This window comes from Eleginops maclovinus, chromosome 19 (assembly GCF_036324505.1).
Source record: "Eleginops maclovinus isolate JMC-PN-2008 ecotype Puerto Natales chromosome 19, JC_Emac_rtc_rv5, whole genome shotgun sequence".
NCBI classification, from domain to species: Eukaryota; Metazoa; Chordata; class Actinopteri; order Perciformes; family Eleginopidae; genus Eleginops; species Eleginops maclovinus.
Genome location: NC_086367.1, coordinates 21956924 through 21979456, shown reverse-complemented (window position 1 = coordinate 21979456; position 22533 = coordinate 21956924). Strand labels below are relative to the sequence as shown.

General features: G+C 41.7%; 2 protein-coding genes across 2 annotated transcripts in view; one reads left to right on the top strand and one right to left on the bottom strand.

Annotated features, from left to right (window-relative positions):
- The window catches only part of akap6 (A kinase (PRKA) anchor protein 6), a 136873-nt gene extending 119401 nt beyond the window's left edge, over positions 1-17472 (bottom strand). Inside the window, 6 exon segments of the mRNA XM_063908026.1 lie at positions 681-1025; positions 1753-2358; positions 2565-2706; positions 3308-3417; positions 16645-16816; positions 17228-17472. Coding sequence (XP_063764096.1) covers positions 681-1025; positions 1753-2358; positions 2565-2706; positions 3308-3417; positions 16645-16816; positions 17228-17472 — 1620 coding nt within the window.
- A 1419-nt stretch (positions 17473-18891) lies between these two features.
- On the top strand, positions 18892-21126 carry LOC134881066 (E3 ubiquitin-protein ligase TRIM35-like). Its single transcript, XM_063908188.1, has one exon. It carries the CDS (start codon positions 19225-19227, stop codon positions 20221-20223), a length of 999 nt encoding a protein of 332 aa, XP_063764258.1. The 5' UTR covers positions 18892-19224; the 3' UTR covers positions 20224-21126.
- Positions 21127-22533: the final 1407 nt, after the last annotated feature.

The following is a 22533-nucleotide window of genomic DNA, read 5'->3' as shown; positions in this document are numbered from 1 at the left end:
CAGGGGAGAAAGAAAACCCACAATCAAAGAGTAATGCAAGAAAACAGAGGAGGCATACCTCTCCCAGAGTGGATGCAACAGGTGTTGTTTGTACAGATTTAAAAGAGAAAGAAATAACATAACAAACAAAATGCCGATGTCTTTTATTTTATAATCAAATCGTTCAATACTGGGAAATATCTGACCAACTACTCCTCTTTTTACTTGCCATATTTTTATATTTTAAAAGTCAAATCAAGTGTTTATTGTTTATGACGAGTGTTGAGTTTGTTTTGGTTTCAGAATCTGTTTTATAACTAAGTAGGTTACTAAAACATACAGGGAATCTGCTTTGGCAGAAGTGGTGCATACAGAGACACAGAAAGGCGTGTACAGTGCATCAATATTTATAGGTGATGTGCATTGAGCATCTATGGATGAGTGTGTGTTGTGGGAGGAATATGATCTTTGTAATGTGCATATGTTTTAAGTGCATACAGCTTTTTAGGGTTTTACTATTTTAGTTTTCCCTGCACACATTTGCATCCTCCTCCACAGTTTGATAAATGAGGCCCCTGATGGTCGGTTGCAGATAGTTCCGCAGACAAAGTTTGCAAAAAGTTTCTCCTGTCTTGAGTCCAGAATGACTTTAACACAACCGTCTCTCTCCAAACTGCTCGACAAAACAAATAAGCGCTCACCTTCTGCCCATGGCGCTTCACGATCCACACCGCTGTCTTGCCGGGCCGCGGCCGGGGGTCCGACTCCTCTCCGGACGCCTCCATGTCTGAGGAGAGGAACTGCTCCCTCATGGGGGAGGGCAGCGAGGAGTCAGAGTCCCCCTCGTTGTGTGCACGTGCCTCCATCTGCGTCCTCTCATTTTGTTTGGATATTTCACCCTGAGACGCCGGGTGTTTGGGAGGCGGGGGGCCGTCGACGGTTGTTCTGGCCCCATATGAACTCCTCTGGTCGGGTATCTGTCTCTGAGAGCGCCCTCCCTGTCTGGAGCTCAGACGGTTTCTCTGGAGGTTTCGTCCGTTCATGATCTGTTGAGTTAAAGGAGGATTTAGATAAAGTTGAGGGACGTTGTTTTGGTTTAATGGAATTTTAATAAATAAATACATCGGTTGATTAATAAGCATGCTTAAATACCCAGAGCTGATTGTACTGTTAGCTAAAGTAGCCTGTTTGAACCCTGGGTGTATTGTTGTTCAGTTACTGAGCTATCTAGTGGGAGAACAAGCTTTTTCCAAAATAACTTTGCATTTCCTTTTTTTTTATGATATTTTCTATTTTCCTAAACCACAAAAGTCCTTTCGTATTTAACATTCTTTCAAGTTTATTTCAGGAACATCAGTTCAGTCTCTGAAATCCCCTTTTTTGGTATGGAGAGGGTGCCAAATACTAAAATACCTGTGTATTTTAAATATATAAAACAATGTGATCTCAGTGACAATCAGTGCAATGCTTTTTCCAAATTGGCGAAAAAAAAGCATATTTTCTTTTATATTCAAAGAGCATATTCTTCAATAAATGGTGAAAAACTCGACATAAAGTTCTAAAGTTGAGGTAAAATCATTGTTTTGCTATATTTAATAAAAAATTAATTAATTAAATACATGCTGTATATATATTACTTTCCTTACAGCAGTTTATTGAATGACAAAAAAGCAAAACATAAACACGTGTCTAGCAAACGTTTGCACACAGTTTGTGATTTACTCTGGTATTATATTTAAATATCATTATGAAAAAGGAAAGGAGTACACAGACCTGCAGACTCTCGTAGGACTGTGAAACATTCTCTGGATAAACCGAGTCCAGCTCCAGCCAGAACTTGGAGCGGTCCGGTGGATCCATGAGGGAGGGGGTGCTCTGACTCAGCTCGGCCTGGAACTGGAGCCCAGAGATCGTACTAATGCTCCCCACCCCTCCCCAGGAGTCCTCCCCCCTGGTTCCTCCGTCTGAGAAGAGAGCGGCTCTCTTGGGGAGCGACGGCCGTGTGGGGGACACCTCAGTGCTGTGGCTCACACCCTGCAGGGGGCGCTTTGCACTCTCATTGCACTGCATTGTGGGTAAGTTGTGGTTTGTCGAGTCAGCGGGATTGGCGAGTTCAGGTAAACTGTTGTGGAGTTTGTGGTTTGAGAGGCAGAGACTCTCCTCCTCCTCTGGGTCTGGATGTGGGACTTGAGTTGTTTCGGGCTCCTGAGCGGCGTCCTCGCCCTCCACCTCGGCTTCCCTCGCCTCGGACTCGTCTCCTGGGCTGTAGTCGCTCAACTCGAAGGCAGTGATGCCGCAGTCTAAAGAGAAGTAGTCCTGGCTGCAGCGGATGGTCAGCTGACCGCAGTCGTCCACCTCAGTCAGAGCGTCCAGGCGAGTCTGGAGAGGAAGAATCAACCACGTTATCATCTACTGTGTTAACACCCTCACTGTGTGTGTGTGTGTGTGTGTGTGTGTGTGTGTGTGTGTGTGTGTGTGTGTGTGTGTGTGTGTGTGTGTGTGTGTGTGTGTGTGTGTGTGTGTGTGTGTGTGTGTGTGTGTGTGTGTGTGTGTGTGTGTGTGTGTGTGTGTGTGTGCGTAATGACCTGGTGCTGGTCCTGGCTGAAGGCCTGCAGGATGTCGGTCTGCCGGGTGAAGTTTCCGTTGGAGTCCTGCAGGCCCTGCAGCAGACGCTCCTTCAGGACCAGGACGGAGACTCGGAGCTGGTGCCACAGCAGCTGCACCGTCCTGCAGACACAGAGAGAGAGCAGATTCACAACGTGCACGAGTTTGAATAAATACAAATAAATACAAATCATATCCAACCTGACTTTGAATGTGAGTTTTAAGGATCTCCAGTCTTTAAAGATGACTCTTTGAGTTTTTTGTTTATGTTCTATTACATTTTTCTGACCTCTCCTCTGCAGCACAACAATATTATTTGTATCCTAAATGTTTTTATTAGTTTCTTAGCGCTTTTTAACATTTTTATTTGCATGCATTCGCAGTCCCAGTTCTTTTAAATTCCCTTTTTGGTGTAATATACAGTTATAGAGGTGTAGGAAAAGCTTTGCAACCCTCTGAATATATGATTCATAACTTGTGAGAGACTTGAATACTCATAAGTGCACAAAAGAATAACAGACTAAGTTATAATCTGTGTTTTCTTCTAGAATAAATGATTGATCCATATAAGACAGCAACAGTGACAGGGAACAAACTATGTAAATGTAAAAGCTTTATAAAGTTCACAGAAGACAGAGCCAGTGCTGGAATAAAACCAAATGATAGCATAATAAAAACCCTTTGAACAGTAAGTATTCCTTAATTGTGTTGCGTGAAGACTCACCGGATGTCTACGATGATGTTGACGGAGTAGGAGAGGAGCTTCAGGGAGAACTCGGTCTCCAGCAGGGCGTGAATCTGCTCCACATGATCCGAGATGTCCTCACAGACGTCCTACAATCACGAGCAAACACACACAAAAGATTCTAAAGATCACATGGTACAAAAACAGATTTCAGAGGCTTCATAAGGAACAACACACACATATAAAGGCCCACCTAAAACAGTCAACCTATGAGAAGCAGAACAAAGAGATCCTCTCAGTTGCAGGGAAAAGCAGAACTGATGGCGCTGAGTCTCCCGTTTTAAACGTGACTCAGTTTCATGTGGGCTCACTTCCAGGTTTATATGTAAAAACATGGAGAGGATGACTTGTGTGTCGGGGATCAACAGCGTCTCCATAAAAACATATTACCCAAGGATACTACTGGACTAAATTAAGAGGCCTGCAACCACACAGACACACAGACAGCCAGACGGACTCCACAGCGAAGATATCCTCAACACTGTAAGTTCTTCCTATACGTTCAGGTTTTGTGTTGCATCGTATTCAGAGACCCCGATGTCTTCCAACTCTATTTACATGGATGAGGTAGGAGGAGTAACATAACACCTAATGAGTTAAAAGCTTGTTATTTAAAGTGATGATCAAAAAACACAACTATATAAACCCAGACAAACAGCAAATCTAGAAAAAGTATCAAATTAAAGTCAAAGTTTCAACATTTCATTCAATGACTCTCTGAAGATAGCAAAAAAGGTTGATTTTTGAGTCAATATGTAGCCTAGCTTTGCATTGAAATGAAAACAACACACAAATAACTATGTGTGGATTTACAAAATAAGATAAAAGCATTAACTATCGGGTCATCTTTGACAGACCCAGGAATGCCGTTTCCTCTGCTTCTAGTATTTAAGCTAAGCTAGACTAACCACATCATGACTCCAGCTCTAAAATCCATGCAAAAAATGTTGAATTATTCCAATTAAATAAGATTTGTTTTGCTGAAGTTCACTTTTAAGTCCTTGCATTCTTAGAACTGCCAAGAAATGGAGAAAGAATGCTTTTTATTTCAATCATTTACGAGTGAAATGCATCATGTTTTGTATGCAACCTTCATCCTGAACTTCACACTTTTCAGACGCGAGTATTATAATGCTCTTAAATTCAATCTGTAAAATAGTTTTGCAACTTTTTGTGATAAATGTGATAAATACTTTGTATTTGTTGTTGGAAAACGGTACGAAAATATCATAAAAAAAGGTCAAAAAAGTGACTTAAAAACACATTAAAAAGGAAATAAACAAAAACAATGACAAACAACAGTGAGGATACAGTGAAGCTTGTGCACTTTACATAAAGTAATTTGAAAGTTGAACCTGTCTCTTACTGTCCATGAATATGCTGCTTTCCAGATGAACAGATTTAATCCGGGCTAAAATTAGACGACCTTTATGAAAGCAGGTGAACCAGACTACAGATACTTTATATCCCCCCCCCCACTGCCCGCTGAGTCACTGAGCTGCTCCATGGAGACCGGCCTGGACAACACAACACCCCCCACCTCCCTTTCTCTGCTGCAGGGGAGGTTCAAACCCCGCCGGCATGTGAGAATGTGGGTCACACACTCTGCCAGCGTGGCTCATGCTAGCTTGGCTAACAGTGTGACCCGCTGAGCACCGCTCCAGAATACATTTGTCACGACTGTAAGTGGTCAGGTGCCGCCGCCTGCACGGAGCGATCGAACAGATACACAGATCCATGACTCCTGTAGGAGCGCAGGGTCCGGTATTCAGGGGTCACGACTGTCGGCACACCTGGCTGTGAACTTTGTCAGATGTTAGCCCACTCTGGGCTAAGTGGCCCAAGTCCAAACCGACCCCTACATCCTCCCCCTACCCACCTTCACACCGTTTGCACGTCCATGTTGAGGGTTTGCCACATTAAGTTGCACATTTCTGCTTTTTTTGGGTCTCTTTTTTACATTTAAATACGGTGTAAATACTTGTCCTTGTTTTTTTGGCTAATGCTAAATATATTTTCTTAAATATTTCCGTTTTTAAATCGTGATATTTTTGACCTTCTCTTCGTCTTACTTTCATAAATTGTTGGCACCACCTCACACTAATACTAATGTATTGTTTACGTGCCAGGCAATACACTAGATTCTGATGTTGAGAAGAAATGTGCACTTCTTTTTTTAAATCTTTATATATTTGAAATCATTTTTGCAAAAAATCATAAGCATAGGATTTAAAAACAAAAAGCAGTTTCTCAAACGAAGAAGTATTATAGTTGTTTTTATTCAACAGATGCTGATTCCACCCCATGTTTATGAAGTTATGTCAGCTGTTGTCTCTGCCACAGAGTTCGTTCTGAACGCTCCACCCTAAATAAGCAGCCTCATTCAGCTGAGAGGGAGACCCCAGACCAAGTTCACTCAGTCATGGACTGCCAGGGTGAATGGGTTTGGTTTGGAACTGGGCCTGGGCCTGACTTCAGTTCAGCAAAACTAAGTGTACTATTTGTTGGGACACATGCAGCTGCAACAGGTAACTACTCTCTGCCTAATAGTGTTACTGATTGCCAGAATGTATCAAATAAACTCTCTGTAGAATCGTGGATGCTTCCTTACTTTTTAAACCTCCTTGGTTTGAGTTGCAAGCCGTTGCTTAATCTCACATCGTATCTATAGTCTGTAGTCACATTTTTATCTAATCTCACAGCCAAAAACAGTGGGGGTTTTTTGCTGCAAAATTAGATGTTTTGCTCTTGTTCTTGCTCTAACAGCTTCTGTATTAAACCATGTGAACGTATAATGAATTCTATGTTCATTTGTCAAACAGTGGAGTCTAATTTAAGTATCTCTTGAGATTCTGCCTCCATTAAATTAAAGTAAGAAAGGAGTGTTGCTCTAATGCTTTGTCTATCCTCCAAAGCAGAGATTCAAACTAAACTTTAGAGGATTCCTGCCTGGTTCCTACATGTTGACCGTGTTTCTGTCCTTGTGCGTCCCTGAAGACTTCATTGGGAGTTCATCACATCGCTCTCAATTAGGATATCAGCAGCAGTGTGTGTTTTATCATGCCACGCTTTCATCTCACACCCCGAACACGGCGCCTCATCAGAAACCCTCCGCCGGGAGATCGGGAACGGCCTCAAGAGGAAGGAGTGCAGTTAGCACGCTCTCCAGCGCATGTTAAGTTAAACATACTGTAGATATACTGTATGTAAAGAAAATCTAGGAAAAAACGAGCAAAAAACGAAGCACACACACTCTCGATTTCGTCATCAAAGCGCTGTCACGTCTCTTTAAAACAGCGGTGAAAATGTCACGGATGTCTTTCAGATGCTTCAATAATTAACAATCCACTTTTATATGCTCTCACATACACACACCCACACACACCCACACACACACACACACACACACACACACACACACACAGAACAGAGGGCCTTTCAGATTGAATTAACACCAAGTCTGTCGTTTCCATCTGAAGTCATTTGTTAGAAGATCTTCAGTCCGGTCTGACTGCAGGGAACTAATGAGACCCTGCTGTGTGTGTGAGTGTGTGAGTGTGTGTGTGTGGGTGTGTGTAGCAGTGTTAAATTCTATCTGAAGGACGGTATCTGTCTTGGTGACCCGATTTTTCTATTAAGATTATTTTTGGACTATATGCCAAATTAAATCTATAATCTCTCCTCAGCTGAAAAATATGCATTGAACTCCTTTCTTTACTTCCTGAAGATGGTGACATCACTATGTAACACTCGTGCTTCTACTGGCTAGCGATCCAATCAGCCAGACTGTGCTCTGGTTTCAGACAGAGGGTGAAAAGAGGTGCTGCAGCACAGGCAGTATGAGTATTTTGGACATTAAAGCGTGTTATGATGTGTTATGATGGTTTTTAAAGTTGATATCTGTATATAAAACCCCTGCAGGAAGTGAATAACCGTGACAGGTTTAAAATGAAACCAGTAATAACAGCAAGATCAGGAGGAAAACTTCAGGGATTTGACCGCCTGACAGTTGATTAACTTTGAAAGGCTTGTTAGCCCAGAGCATGTGTCTATATAAACCATAAAGTGTGTGTGAGTGTGTGTATGCATGCATGCCAACTCTTGATTAAGGTGTGTGTGCATGGACGTATCAATTGACAACACCATGTAGAAAATACTGAGAATCACACATCTCTATAATAGGCCTACACACTTGATCTTTCAATATCAAACATTTTCTCGCACCCGGGTCACGTAGCGCGAAGACATGAGCTGTCAATCACCGAGTCCATACATCCAGCAGGGTTTCTAATTGCCTGAAATCAATCTGAAGCAAGTCGACTCAGGCTTCAGCTCCAATCCCAGCTCACCCGCATCACTGCCGACATCAAGGGCTTCAGAGCGGCCTCGTGCAAACCGGCAGCGACAGCTCAGCCTCATCCGCACCCATTGGATCTAATAACCTTCAGCTCCTGCGCCGCGGCCCATCAGCGAAGCGTGTTTTACCTTGGAGATCAAATACTCCGCGCTGCTTCTCACCCTGGAGTATTTAAATTAAGCGGCTTCAAAGACGGCCGAGACCCGCTGCTACGATACAAAGACTTGTTACGGGCGTTTTTTTTCTCAAAGCGGTATAGCTTCTGCAAAAGGACTTCGAGCTTTGGGGCTTTTCGGATGACGTTTGGTTCACGGCCGGTTCTGAGCTCTGCTACCGGACATTTATTCAACTTGAACTCTGTTGGAAGCTCATGCTGCGTCCACATGTGCAGATGCAGAAGTCTCCCGCCTCTAATGAAGCTGTAGGTGTGTGTGTTTGTGTGTTTGTGTGTGTGTGTGTGTGTGTGTGTGTGTGTGTGTGTGTGAGTGTGTGTGTGTGTGTGTGTGTGTGTGTGTGTGTTTAGTTCATTCCCTAATACACTCTGCTCTACCTGGACATGTGTGCTGGTGAGAAAGTTTTCTCATATGGCCTGTGCTGCAGCACCTCTTTTCACCATCTGTCTGAAACCAGAGCCCAGTCTGCTCTGATTGGTTAGCTGGCCGGCTCTGTTGGGATTGGTCAACCATTTAGAGATGTCCCGTCCCCTTAGCCTATCACGCACAATGTGTTAGAGCGATGGTGTACAGTGATGTCACTACGTCCGGGAAGTAAACAGAGGAGTCCAATGGGCAGAAAAAGGCTGATTTCTTGAGCAGGAAAGGAGTTTAGTGTCTTGTAGCAACACAGAAAGCACACGAATGGCCCTACAAAGCTTACACATGTATTTACTGGATATAAACATGATCAGACTGGTTCAGATCCTGGAGAAACTGGAGGGAAACTATCAAGAAGCAGCTGGTAGTGTTCCTGTCTCCTCTTCTGTGGTTGTTTACAAAGCCGCATGCTTGAAACCCTATTTTAACTAAGTTTTCATTCATTTTTGTATGGAAGTCTCATACTTTTTTATGGTGGAAAGCTTCTTTGGGGAATGATAGGTTCACAATTTATAAATGCACCCCTACACATAAATTAAAATCCTTTCCCCGTGACTAATTTGCAACACAATCTAATTTGCTTTAAGATGTAGATTTCTGAATATAAAGCAAATCTAACAAACCTGTTTACTTTGCAAGTGGAGGTCAAAGATCAGCAGCAAAACACCGTCGAATAAGATTTTAAAAAGTAATCCTGATTACTGTAATCCAATATTTAAAACCCTTTGTGCCAAACATCAATCTGTGTAAAGCATTGTCCTCTAAAAATGAGCCCATGTGCTCCGTCCCACTACAAACTTCCTGCTTGTCTTGCATTGAATTTTAAACACAGCTGCAGAAACCAAACCAAACCAAACCGTGAGATCAACACCTTCTGAGATCTGCCTTCTTTATCTACACTCCAGACCACCAACGCTCAGCAGGTTTCTTACCTTTAGACAGTCTCATACAAGATCGATATGTAATCTGGGAAATATTCCAAATTCCAGAATCTGACTCGTTGAAGTCGAATTACCTTTCAGAAATAATAACGCGATGCAAAATAATAAAAGAAGTTAAAGTTTGTTCTGCAGCTAAAACAGCGAGTGCTCGTTCTGCCCAGAGCTGCACACAAACACTGCTGCTCCCATGTGGGATATGGTGACAGACCGGCAGAGTGTGTGTGTGTGTGTGTGTGTGTGTGTGTGTGTGTGTGTGTGTGTGTGTGTGTGTGTGTGTGTGTGTGTGTGTGTGTGTGTGTGTGTGTGTGTGTGTGTGTGTGTGTGTGTGTGTGTGTGGACCTGCCTCTTGCTTGGTGTTGGGGAGAGGAGAGGAGGGGTGACAACAGTTGAGGTTATTTTAGGAACTTCACCCACCCCCCCTTCAACACACACACACACACACACACACACATACACACACACACACACACACACACACACACACACACACACACACTTATGCTGTGACATAGTTTCCTTTACACATTTAACACACACACACTTGAAGATGCAGACCTGTGACTTGCAGTTCAAGCCTTTATCAGACCTGCAGCCATTATGTTGATTATATAAGCACCAAATCACTTTTAGTGGATCAGTCAGTAGGGGCTTGGACTGGGAATTGTAGGGTCGCCGGTTCAAGTCCTGGACAGACTTCATATATGGAAAGTGGACTGCTACTTGGAGAGGTCCCAGTTCACCTCCTATGCCCTGCTGTGGTGCCCTTGAGCAAGGCACCGGACACCTCCAATCCCCCCTCCCCATTGCTCCCCGGGCGCTGCACAATAGCTGCTCCTAGTACTAGGATGGGTTAATCAGAGGACACATTTCACTGTGTGTGCTCTGCTATGTGCACGTATGTGACTAATAAAGAGGGCTTCATCCTCCGATTCTATCTTCTATCTAATAAAATGGGTGGGACTCAACATTATAGAAACTTTCAACAACTCAAATCTGAACTGTTTTAACCTCAATGTGATAAATGAATTGCTGTCTCTTATGCACAGAGAATATACCATCTCTTTTTAAATAAAGCATGAACAAGTCACTTTTAAGGAGGGGAAATTCCTTTAATCTGCTCAACAGGAAGATAATTATTCATTTAAAAGATAACAAACTTATAAACGCAAAAAATATTTTGGTACTCCTGAGGAAGCTCAGGGACATCTCATAGCCCCTAACTTTGCTCTAGCTCACTTTCTCTGTCAAAACCCAAACCCCCCCCCCCACACACAAACACACACACACACACCCATTCTTCGCCTGTAGTGCAACAGCTGCCAATTGTAAAGAGAGGGGGGAGGATAGCGACAGAGAGAGACAGAGAGATTGAAGGTTAAGGCTTTTTTCTGGAGAGAGATGTTTCCATCCAGGAAAAAAAATTCTGCTTTAAAATTGAAATATTCAAAATATGTTCGATGTCTGTCCTTTCTGTTCTTCATTGTACTGAAATGTTCTGATTAAAAGAAAGTATTGCCTCAAGTTCAAGTTTAGAGCTTGATACTTACTTTAATTTCCTACTTATGTATGAACCGCTCCACCCTCCATAACTTGCTGCTCTGTTGTTTTGTTTTGGAAGACAGAGATGATGTTGTCTGTCAATTGAAAAGCTGAACTGATTAGCCCTCTTCCTACTTTCCTTTCCTCTTCTCCTCCTTTCCTTGCCCCCTCCTCTCCTCAACATGAATATCTGTCCCAGAGAAGTTCCCAAAATTCCAGGCGTAGCAACGACGGTGACATCAGAGGACGGAAATACCCCGACAGCTGGGAGACCGCCGGCTGCTTCTGGACGGTTTAAATAAAGCTCTGGGGGTTTGAATCAGGGACACACACAGGTCATGTCTCTCTGCAAAGTTTCTCTCTCATGTGTTTTTTTTAAGCTGCAAGATGAAGTGCATGGTTATAATATATCTGTATCTTTATATTTTTATATATTTAAACTTAACGTACTGCAAGTTTTTTGACTGATATTGCAATTTTCGATTGATGATAAAGGACGGGGTGGTCATTTTTTAAATCAAGCCCACAATAATTCCCCAAAAAAAAAAGTATTTTCACGTATGATTAACCTTTAAAAAATGTTGTGCTTCCAGCTATTCAAATATTGCATAGTTTAAAGTGTGATTAGAATTAAAATAGGATTAATTGTGCAGCCGTACCCCTCTTTACTCCTTCCCTTCCTACCTCCTGTACTCTAATAACAGGTGAAGAGGCGGAGAGATAATCTGAAAAAGAGAAAAAGGCAAATGGAAAATCATACAGAAAGTGTACTGTCATTCTGTGTGTGTGTGTGTGTGTGTGTGTGTGTGTGTGTGTGTGTGTGTGTGTGTGTGTGTGTGTGTGTGTGTGTGTGTGTGTGTGTGTGTGTGCAGCCCCTCCCTCTCATAGCAGGACATTCTCCATGCAGCTGTTACACACCGCCTGCAGCCGGATACCAAGAATGGCTGAGAGGCTGGTATATGAACACACACACACACACACACACACACACACCCACACCCACAGTCATAAAATTACACACAGGGTGGTTGCATCACTGTAATCATGTGCAACATTCGCTCCGTGGCAAGGTCAGGTTATCGAAGAATGGCCCGCAGGCAAACGCATTATAAATATGACAGAGAGGAAGGGAGGGACCGAGGGAGAGGAGGGAGGAAGGAAAGAGGAGAAAAAGAGAAAGAGAGCAGAGCGTCTGGAGATCGGTCTGCTCCCATCGCTCGCTCTGTCGCCTGAACCGACGCCGTGCCGGCCGCCACGCCCGCAATTAGGACAAGTAAAGCTCGGCCTGGTGCTACCTGTCCCTGGATTTAAAAACAGAGGGACGCTCGTGTTCTCAACTCAGTACTGGAGAACTCTATTACAAAACACAATCACTGAAGGGCTTTAAAATAAACAGTTCTCAGGCATTCAACAACAACAACAACAACAACAAAAGGCCCGTGGGTATCATTAATTGTAAACATAGTTATTATTTATGATAACCTGCTTATTGTGCAGCAGAATATAAATTGTATTACTTAAAAAGGTAAAGTTTTGGAGAGAAAATATGATGTATATGATATTATATACTGTTACATTTCATGAACATATTTGTGTAATAATCTGCTTATAGTGCAGCATAAGAGATGTAAGCATTAACACATTTTCATAATGATTTAACACATTATATAGCAATGTATAATTATGTGTAAGGTATATTATTAATCAGGAAAATAGTCCGATACATTACTTTATGAGACATAGTTATTATTGTAATTATTTATGATGCTTTTTATTGTTATAATATACATTTATAATATAATATACATATTTATGAGTACTTTTTTAGTGCTTTGAGCATACTCTATAATGCATTGGTGTCTAAGAAAGAGAGCATGAGAGGATTGATATCAATCTCAAAAGTAAAGAGCTGGGATGAAGACATGGTTAGCTTAGCTTAGCATAGCATAAAGACTCGAAACAGGAGGGAACCTGGCTCTGTCTGAAGTTTAAAATACTCGTACCATCTCTAAAGCTCTGATTAAGATGCAGCATCTGGTTTGATTGATCCTGATTTAAGGAGGAATTATGAGCTGAGCCACTGAACAGCTGATCAGAGACTTTCCACACGCCTGTTGCCAGGTGGTACTAACAACATAAACAAAAGCATCAAAAACAATATCTGGCTAACTGTTACTTCCTGTAGTAAAACAAAATAACTCCCTATTTCAGTTTTATTGTTACGTTCTGTGCCGTGAATTGAGTAAGAATGTATTTGAATAATCCTTTACTAAAATAAGAGCTCCAAACATTGAGGTAAGTTTTACAAAAACACTAAAAGGATCTTGGTGTGATTTTTTTAAGTGTGTAGAATATTGTTTCTAGGCAGGGATTCCTCTTCAGATTCACGATACTTCATTCATTAGTTTTACATGTTTTGCCTTGAATACATATTGTGCTTAAGAGCTGTTGTGAAGAGATCTAAGGCCATAAATGTTGAGTTAATGAGAAATCCACGCTGTTGTAATACATGCATTACACCACTAGAGGGCGCCACCCACCAGAGAAAATCTGCTCTGTCCTTCAAGAAGCTCAGACAGCTTCCACTTCCTCACCATAAAGAGGTACACTATAACATGAATAGATAACAATGAAATTGTAATGCTTGCTTTAATGCTCAGTACAAGAAAAAGGTAGTTCAATAGTTTGTTAAATAGAAGTTTAAAGTGCCAACAGGAAGGGAAAAGAAAGTGACAAAAAACAGCAGGAAATGGGTTTCTAAAATTCAAGGCATAATGCATAATTGGGGGGAAAATGCTCAGCTGTGTTTTAATAGAAATGTTTTAAAATTGCAGTCTATAATCCAAAAATAGAACAGTTTAAGTGATTTTATTTTGAGATACTTGGGTGTTACTGGTTCTCGCCACTAGAGGGTGCTACCAGGCGATTAACCACCCAAAAAAAGTAACCTGAAAATCTTGCTTTTGCTGACCTCCAGTGGTTTCACTTCCCACATTTGGCAGTGATGTGCAGGCTGCAGCAAAACATTGCTTCAGTCTGGTGTTTTTAAAAAGACAAGTCAGAAAATGTCTCGTGAAATCAAGTAAAAACTAAATAGAAATTTGGTTCAGATGTTGGTGATTCAAACTGAATCCTCAGAGGTTGATGAATGGATTGAATACACACAAAGTCACATACAGAAACACAAACACACACACAGTCCAGATGACATCAGTCACACACAATACAAAGATGCAGTTGTCTCTCTCCCTCTCTCTCTCACACACACACACACAAATAATGTCGTCACTATAAGCCTGACCTGTCACTTCCCAGAACCAAGCTGTGATCCAGCAAGTCCCATGACCACACACACACACACACACACACACACACACACACACACACACACACACACACACACACACACACACACACACACACACACACACACACACACACACACACACACACACACACCTTCCTCCTCACTTTCACATCAGTGTGTTGAGCATCAGTATGACTCCAGCTCCTAATGTTTGAAGCTGTTACTGGAAACACGACGACTGCTGCAGCCATGTTTTATTCACACACACAGAAGAGAGAGGAGGGAGAAACACTGAGGAGAGAGAAGAGGGGCAAATGAGGAGAGGGAGAGGGAGAGGGACAGGGACAGGGAGAGGAGAGGAGAGGAGAGGAGAGGAGAGGAGAGGAGAGGAGAGGAGAGGAGAGGAGAGGAGAGGAGAGGAGAGGAGAGGAGAGGAGAGGGGAGGGGAGGGGAGGGGAGGAGAGGGGAGGAGAGACAAGAGAGGAGAGGAGAAGGGAGGAAGAGGAGTTGAGATGAGAGCAGAGGCGAGGAAGAGGAGAGGGGAGACAAGAGAGGAGAGGAGATTGGAGGAAGAGGAGTTGAGATGAGAGGAGATGGGAGGAAGAGAAGAGGAGAGGAGAGGAGAGGAGAGGAAAGAGAAGAGAAGAGAAGAGAAGAGAAGAGAAGAGAAGAGAAGAGAAGAGAAGAGAAGAGAAGAGAAGAGAAGAGAAGAGAAGAGAAGAGAAGAGAGACAAGAGAGGAGAGGAGAGGGGAGGAAGAGGAGTTGAGATGAGAGGAGATGCGAGGAAGAGGAGAGGAGAGGAGATAAGAGGAAGAGGAGTGGAGATGATAGGAGATGGGAGGAGAGGAGGGGGGGGGGAGCAGTTTCCTGATGAAGAGGAAACATCTGAGTCACTGTGGTTAAAAATAAACACTCATCAATCAAAGATCCTCCCTGCTGGCTGGGTTTGCACGGAATAAAGCTGCCTCTTTATGAATCAGTGAGTCAGCGGCTCCTGTAATAGTTTATGTTCATTATGACCTGCACCTGAACACAGCATTGCACAGCCGGTGATGTGGAAGCTCCAGATATCCGACTTTTCCATCTGAGCATGAATGCAGCATGTAAAGAGCGAGTTCAATGTAATGTTATTTAATATTTGAAGTGTGCAGGGATAGAGATTCAAGGGAGGATTTGGGGGTAAATCGGTTAAATTAAATATAAGCCATAACACATGGCTCATATTTAATTAACTTTATGAACCAGAAGTTAATTAAATTTAGCAGGAAAAGGAAAAGTCAGGCTTTCTGTTTTTCTTAATTGTAAATATAAAAGAAAGTGAAAATATTAAGAAGAAATTGACTCAGAGGGTAAGAGTTTGAGGGTTGATTCAATATATTAATTAAATTGCTGCAGCATGAATCAAATAATAGACATTTCTATGTAAATATTTCAGAAGTGGCCGGTCATTACACAAGCTCATTAAGAAATGCACATGTTGTATAACATTTTAAACAAATCAGGGTCACTAATTTGTCCCTTGGTGTCAGAAAGCACATCAATATGACAGATTTTTGGGTACCTCTCCTTTAAGAGCTAACACAGAGGCTAAGCTAACATATGTATATCTCTAGAGATGCAGTAAATTCTTTCTCTTTCTCTTATATAAACTCTTGTGATGGAAAACCAAACGTCGTGTGCTCACTGGAAGGCTGCGCGCTGAGCTACATAAATAAGTGATCGGTCAACAGCGTGACTCGTGGAAGAGAGTCATTACATAACACCAAGAGCGTGGAAAGGCATTATGGGTAATTTGCTGCCTGAGGTCAGACATTCGTATCGACCGATGCTCTGCTGTCTTCATAAATCCAACAGCGGGCCTGTCTGTCTGTTAGCAACCGTTCTGCTGACAGGATATATGTGTAAACAGCGTTCAGAAGAGACGTTTAGATAAGTTACAGTCAATTAAAGACGTCTCAAGAAGGTTTAAAAGCTTGGACTTTTGACCCTGCATTCAAATTTTGCTGCAAACTTTCTTTTCTGTTTACTTTTCTTTTGCCAACTGAGCAGGGTTGTTTTAATCCTGCAATACCAGACACAATAACAGCTCTGCGACTGTGTTGGATGCTTTTGGTGTCTTTTCTTTAGTGGGTTGGCCATTTAAAAGGTTATTTAAGCAGAACCAGTTTTAACAATGTCAACAATATTGTGTCCAGGATAGAAAAATCCAAACCATGAAGACAGCAAACAGACTCCCTGTTTAACACACTGACAAGATCGAATGTGCGACCTGCCTGAAGTATTGTAAAGTAGTGCTCCTCACAGCCAAACGGACAACGTGTTTCCATTCTGTCTTTTAAATCCACACACACTCATTCTTCAGATAAAGCAAACGGACCTGACAGTGATTTGGAAAGGTGTTTTGCAAAAGAGCGTTGGAGTAGAAAAATGTAAAAGTTTAATAGATAAGAAGATTTTGTGAGTGTGCACTGCATTGTGGGATGCCTCTGAACAAACCAGATGATGTCAACTCTTCCCAAACACAGCCTGCAGATGTAACACACACAGATGCAGCAGGTCAAAGTGTGTGTGTGTCTACCTTGAGCTGCACCAGGTGGACGTCCACGTGTCTGTTGTCGGTGTCCTGACTCACAGAGTGTGTGAGCTGCGTGACTCGGTCGCTCGTCGCTCTCAGCCACTTCTCGATCTCCGGCAGGTGGAGGACCACCTTCCAGTCGGCTCCAGTGTGAAGGGGCGGGGGTTTCTTTGACCTGGAAACAACACATAATGCATGTGAGACAGAGGCGAAGATTTCAAACTACACACTTCAGTCATTTTCTATTTATAATTCAATTTGATTTCCTTTTAATTTTCTTTCCAAACTTCCGATTTTTTTTTCCAAATTTGAATTTCTGATTTTTTCTTCAAAATTATCACTTTTCTCCTAAAAGATCAGACTTTTATTTTTTTTCAAATGTTGGAATTTCTCTCTAAGTTTCAATTTCTAACAATTTATGATTCTTTTTTTAAAATGTTCACTTTTTCCTAAAAGTTCGGACTTCTTTTCTAAATTTAGATTTGTATAAATGTCAGATTCTCCTTCACAATATTCGACAAATAAAAAAAACAACAAGCCCAAAACATATAAGAGTTGAGTTGTCATCATCATGGCTGATATTTACCTATGGGAGGAGTCCCGCCCCAGGTAAGGTCCTCCCCCAGTGAGGCCGCCTCTGCTGGGGCCCAGGCCAGGTGAGGAGCCCCCATCCTCCTGGGACTGATGCTCCGCCTCCAGGCTGAGAGGGGCGGGGGTGAAGGCAGCAGAGGGGGAGGTGGTGGAGGTGTCGGGGTCCATGGTCGGGGTGACTGAGGTGATCATGGGGGACGGAGGCTCAGGGGCGATGGGGGAGAGCGCTGCGATGCTCATGGTGTCAGAGAGAGAAGAAGTACAGGGTTTCTAAAGATGGTGGACGAGCCTCAATGGAGAAAGCTGAGGAGAGAAAGAGAGTTTGTAAACGTAAATAAGGAATTCAGAGGGTCAGAGAGGGAAGGAGCATAAAGAAGACAAGAAAAGAAAGGCAGAGGGAGGATTAAAGGGACCCTATTCTGCTTTTTGGGGGGTTTCCTCCCCTGTAGTGTGTTATATAGGTTTTAGTGCATGTAAATGGTCTGCAAAGTCTAAAATGCCTGTGTTGATTTCCCAATTTGGGATTAATAAAGTACCTATCTTTCTCTCTCTTATCTGTGTGTGTTTGGGTGGGACTTCAGCTGCTGCATGTAAAGCTCACGCTGAGATGTATATCTTTGGTAATTTCCTCAGTGGAACATCAGATATTAGACTGAAAGGTCAGACACTACTCCAGCTCTGTAATTGGCTCATCACTCACTCCTGCTGACTTCCTATTGGTCAGGAGACTTTATGAAGTGGAAAGATGTTACACAGTGTCCGCTGAGTTTGTTTATTTCATCCAAACTAAAAATTGCATCTTATTTGGTTTTAATGACATCATAAGCTGCCAAGAGCACATGCAGTTTTATACGCGTCGCATAAACTGATCGTGAAATGTGTACACTCAGCATTTTAAGCAATAAACTCCACCTTTGTACGAGTAGTTCAACATTCAATCTGATACACATCTTTGCATTGACTTTATAAATCAATCAAGTCACTTCCAGTAAGTCTGAGGACACCTTTATGGCGTATCAAACATAACTTAATACTGCACCTCTATGGATCATTGTAGTAGATCTAAGTTTGCCATTACTTTTGTTTGTTTATTGATATTGTGTTTTTCTGAGCTCAACATTATTAAAGGTGGATGCTACAAAGAAGCACAGTTGTTTTGCCTCTTCCTGCACTATTTATCATCTGTTATGTTTGTGTATTTATTGCACAAGTTGAAAATAAATGAGAAGTCAAATTGAGATGCGGGGTAGTACCAAGACTACTAAGGCTCCATTAACTGCTGCTTATATAGCAAAATATCCTACCACTTGTTGTGTTTTGGTTTATTTAAGTGCCAGGTTTTGACAAAGAAGCCTAAATATAGAAATGAATAGAAAGAAGAGGACCAAATAAGATCCTTTGTTCCTACAAACTATCCTCGGTGAGTTTGAATCGTGTGATGTTGAATCGCTGGAGTAAAATGTGGATAGTAAGCTCGGCTGTAAGTGTTTAAATACGTTGAATTACTTGTGAAAAGGTGGATTTCGTTGTAAATATAAAATAAAAAAAACCTGGCTGAACTTTCACACTCAGTTTATACGACTTTCCAGAAACCTAAACTGCATATAACTAGCCTTTGGTCCATTATGGTCACATTAAAAACAGATAAGAGAACAGTAATGACCATCGGAGCAACATCAGCAGGGACCAAAACTAATTATAGCACACGCCCCAGCTTTATAACAGTTCATGTTTCAGGTATTATGGCTCGGGAATGATCTCTTACCAGAATAGCATGAGACAAACAAGGAAACACAATCTTTAAATCCTTTGAAAAGTAAAGAGCAAACATACAAGAGCCACACACAGAGAGAGCAGCGACAGGAGGGAACACAGGAGACACTCATCGGCTGAAATGAAGACTTTCTGAACACTTTCTGGAGTAAAAGCAAGACCGACTGGACTCTTTATTCTGAGGAAGCGGGTGTTGGCAGCTTCCCTCGACGAGCGCAAATGGCTTCTCGGCCAAAAGAGGATCTCCGGTGTCCTGTGTGCCATGACATCTTTAAAAACCCTGTCATCCTGTCGTGCAGCCACACTTTCTGCAAAGCCTGCTGGCATCAGTGGTGGACACAGGGATCAAACCACAGGTGCCCTTTATGTAACACACCATCCCAACAATTTGATCCACCCTGTAACTTGGCACTGAAGAACTTGTGTGAAGCGTTACTGCGGGAAACCCAGGAGAAACGCCCAGCAGTGTTCTGCAGTCTGCACTCTGAGGAGCTCAAGCTCTTCTGTGAGGACCATCAGCAGCCGGTGTGTGTGATCTGTCTGCATTCAAGTCTTCACAACAACCACAGATTTAGTCCCATAGCTGAAATTGCACCGGTTTACAGAGAGGATCTACGAGAACACGTGAAGCCCCTACAAGCAAAACTGGATGTCTTCAATGACATTAAAGGAAACTTTGATCAGACCGCCAAGGACATCGAAGTTCAGGCTAAAGACGCGGAGAGACAGATCAATGCAGAGTTCTCGATGCTTCAGAAGTTACTCCAAGAAGAACAGAAAGCAAGAATCCTTGCACTGATGGAGGAAAAGAAAAACAAGAGCCTGGTCATGAAGAGGAGGAGTGAGGATCTGAGCCGAGACATAGCAGCTCTTTCAAAAACAGTCAGAGCCACAGAGGAAGTGCTGAACACTGAGAATCTGTCATTCCTGCAGAACTACAAGACTGCAGCTGAAGTAGTCAATGGTGTCAAGTGGAAAGATCCACAGCCGATCAATGGAGGTCTGATAGATACGACCAAACACCTGGACAACCTGCCCTACGCAGTCTTGGACAAAATGAAGAAAGCAATCCAAAATTCAAGAACAAATCCAGAACCGATCTTGCGCCTTCCGAGAATGGAAAGAAGCTTTGGCAACAATAATGCAATCAAGATTGAATTGAAGTCCAGGCTGTATACTCCCGCATATGAATATTTGGATGGAATACTTAGAGAATAATTAAGACCTCCTTCAAGATCCAAATCTGCTGAGGAATCCATAAGGGATTTTCCCAGGGATAGATTTGATGTGAGAAGTTTAGCTTTAAAACATTAATGAAACAGCAGACAAAAATGTATATATTTAACTATTTGTTTGGTGTAGTTTAATAGATTTACAGAAAGATCTGTTGTTAGAGCTCCTAAGATTTTCTCAATTCAACAAAATTCAGTTCAGGGTTTCTATTTCCTCTGCTGAAGTCTCTTTTATTAGTTGAATACAAAGAGCGTTTATTAGACAGGCAATATAATAAGATAATAATAATAAAGTTTTGTTTTTATTACACTTTTTTACAGCAGGTGCAGCTCACATTTAAATCAACAACGATAAATTCCTCTCAGATCAGATGTTAAGACACCTGCAGCAACATAGTGATTCAACGTGTTAAGACACAAGGAGGTAAAAGGTATGATAATAAAAACAACAAATTAGATAACGACTCCTCTCGTTAAAAAAAGGCAGACAAAAGACAAAATAAATCAATACAACTAAATATATAAAAACCTATCAAATAATCATGTATTCATAATAAAATAATAGCGATGTAAACTTATTGATTTCCACAGTTTAGGAGCGTAGCAGATCAAAGCCATCGCCCATCTTATTGTGGGGGAATTTAGGGATATTTAAAAAGCCGGATGAGGAGGATCTCAAGGCTTGCTGAGATATGTGCCAAACCATTAAGTGCTTTATAAACCAGTAACATAATTATATCCTGCTCTGCTAATGAATCATTCTGGAGAGCAGTTTGTCTTCAGATATTTTCGGTGATTAGTAAACTACATATATTTGTGTGCTGTGCAATGATTGGATGAAAACACACCTGAGAATGACCTGATTCATTAAAGTGATTTTTGGAGTGAATTCATTTACAGACTGTAGTTTCATCATTATTGTTGTTATTGTTGGAGTGAAACTTGCTTTCCGAGCCTCTGAGCACAACGTACTGAACTCATACTGTACAAGTCTTCCTTTCTGTATCTACAGGAGAGTACTAAATACAACAGAAGACCAAATCTGACATGCTTAACATAGAGTTTAGACTAGAACCAGGAAATTACACGAAATAGCTCTCTGGTAAATTATGTCCCACCATAAAAACATTTAAGGTTTTTAACGATCTTGTTTTTCCACGAAATCTGACTGTGGCTCCGAGATTTGTAGCTTTCATTAAAACCCCAGCTGATATGATACCATTTGTGCCACTGGGGGGCTTTTATTTTGAAATGTCTTAGCAACAAGTGTCAGGTTTAAATGAAATAATGCTAACATGACAAAACAGAGACTACTGCAAATGGTATCTCTGTTCAAATAAAGAGCAATGCAATGAAAAAGTACAAACATGAAGTCTTAATGCTTTGGTTTATGACAACATACCTGCAGTACTAATGACATTTCCATCAGTCAGTTGTCATTTTTATTTGATTGCTAATAAGCTAATATTAGCATGTTCACACGGTAAAGTAGCATGGTAAACCTGGTGTTAATCAGCAGCATGTTAGCATTGTCAATTAGCATGTAGTCATATGGACAAGCCTGACACTGTTAGCATGGCTGTAGACATTAAGAGGGATGTGCAAAATAAATCCAGAAAAATCTGATTAAAGAACACACACATTCACATGGTACCTCTCCACGAGTCCCGGTGTTTAAAGACATGATAAACCCATGTTTCTTAAAGGCAGACGGAGTAATCCACATTGTTCTATATGTGGTTGGGTGACGAAAAAAGCCTCTCTCTCTTTACTGTTTCCCAGTTTCTACTTTCTCACACTTTCTCTCTCCCCTGTTATCCTCTCTCTGTCTCTCAGACATGGCTGACACAGCATGGCACTGCACACACACTGTTATGAATGTGTGTGTGTGTGTGTGAGTGTGTGTATCCTCCCCTTCATCTCAGCTGTAGCTCTGAATCCTTTTAAGCAGCGGCCGACGCATACAAATAAAAGGTTTTATTCATACTCTCTTTTTATCTCTCTGAATAAAATATGCATCCAGCTCCCCGTTCAGCCCGTCTACAGATTCCAGCTGAACTTTAAAACTCACATAAAAACATAATTTAAAAAAGTAGTAGTAGATGATCACTACCATTACTTTGCACTGTTTCAATTAAAAAGGTAAAGAAATGAAGGGAAACTATAAATATAATTTCATTTCAATACATTTAAACTCCTTTCAGTTCTTATTTAGTTTAAATTATATATTTATTTCTATTATTTATTTTCAATTAATAAAACATCTTCAAAATGAAATGGAATTTAAATTGAATAG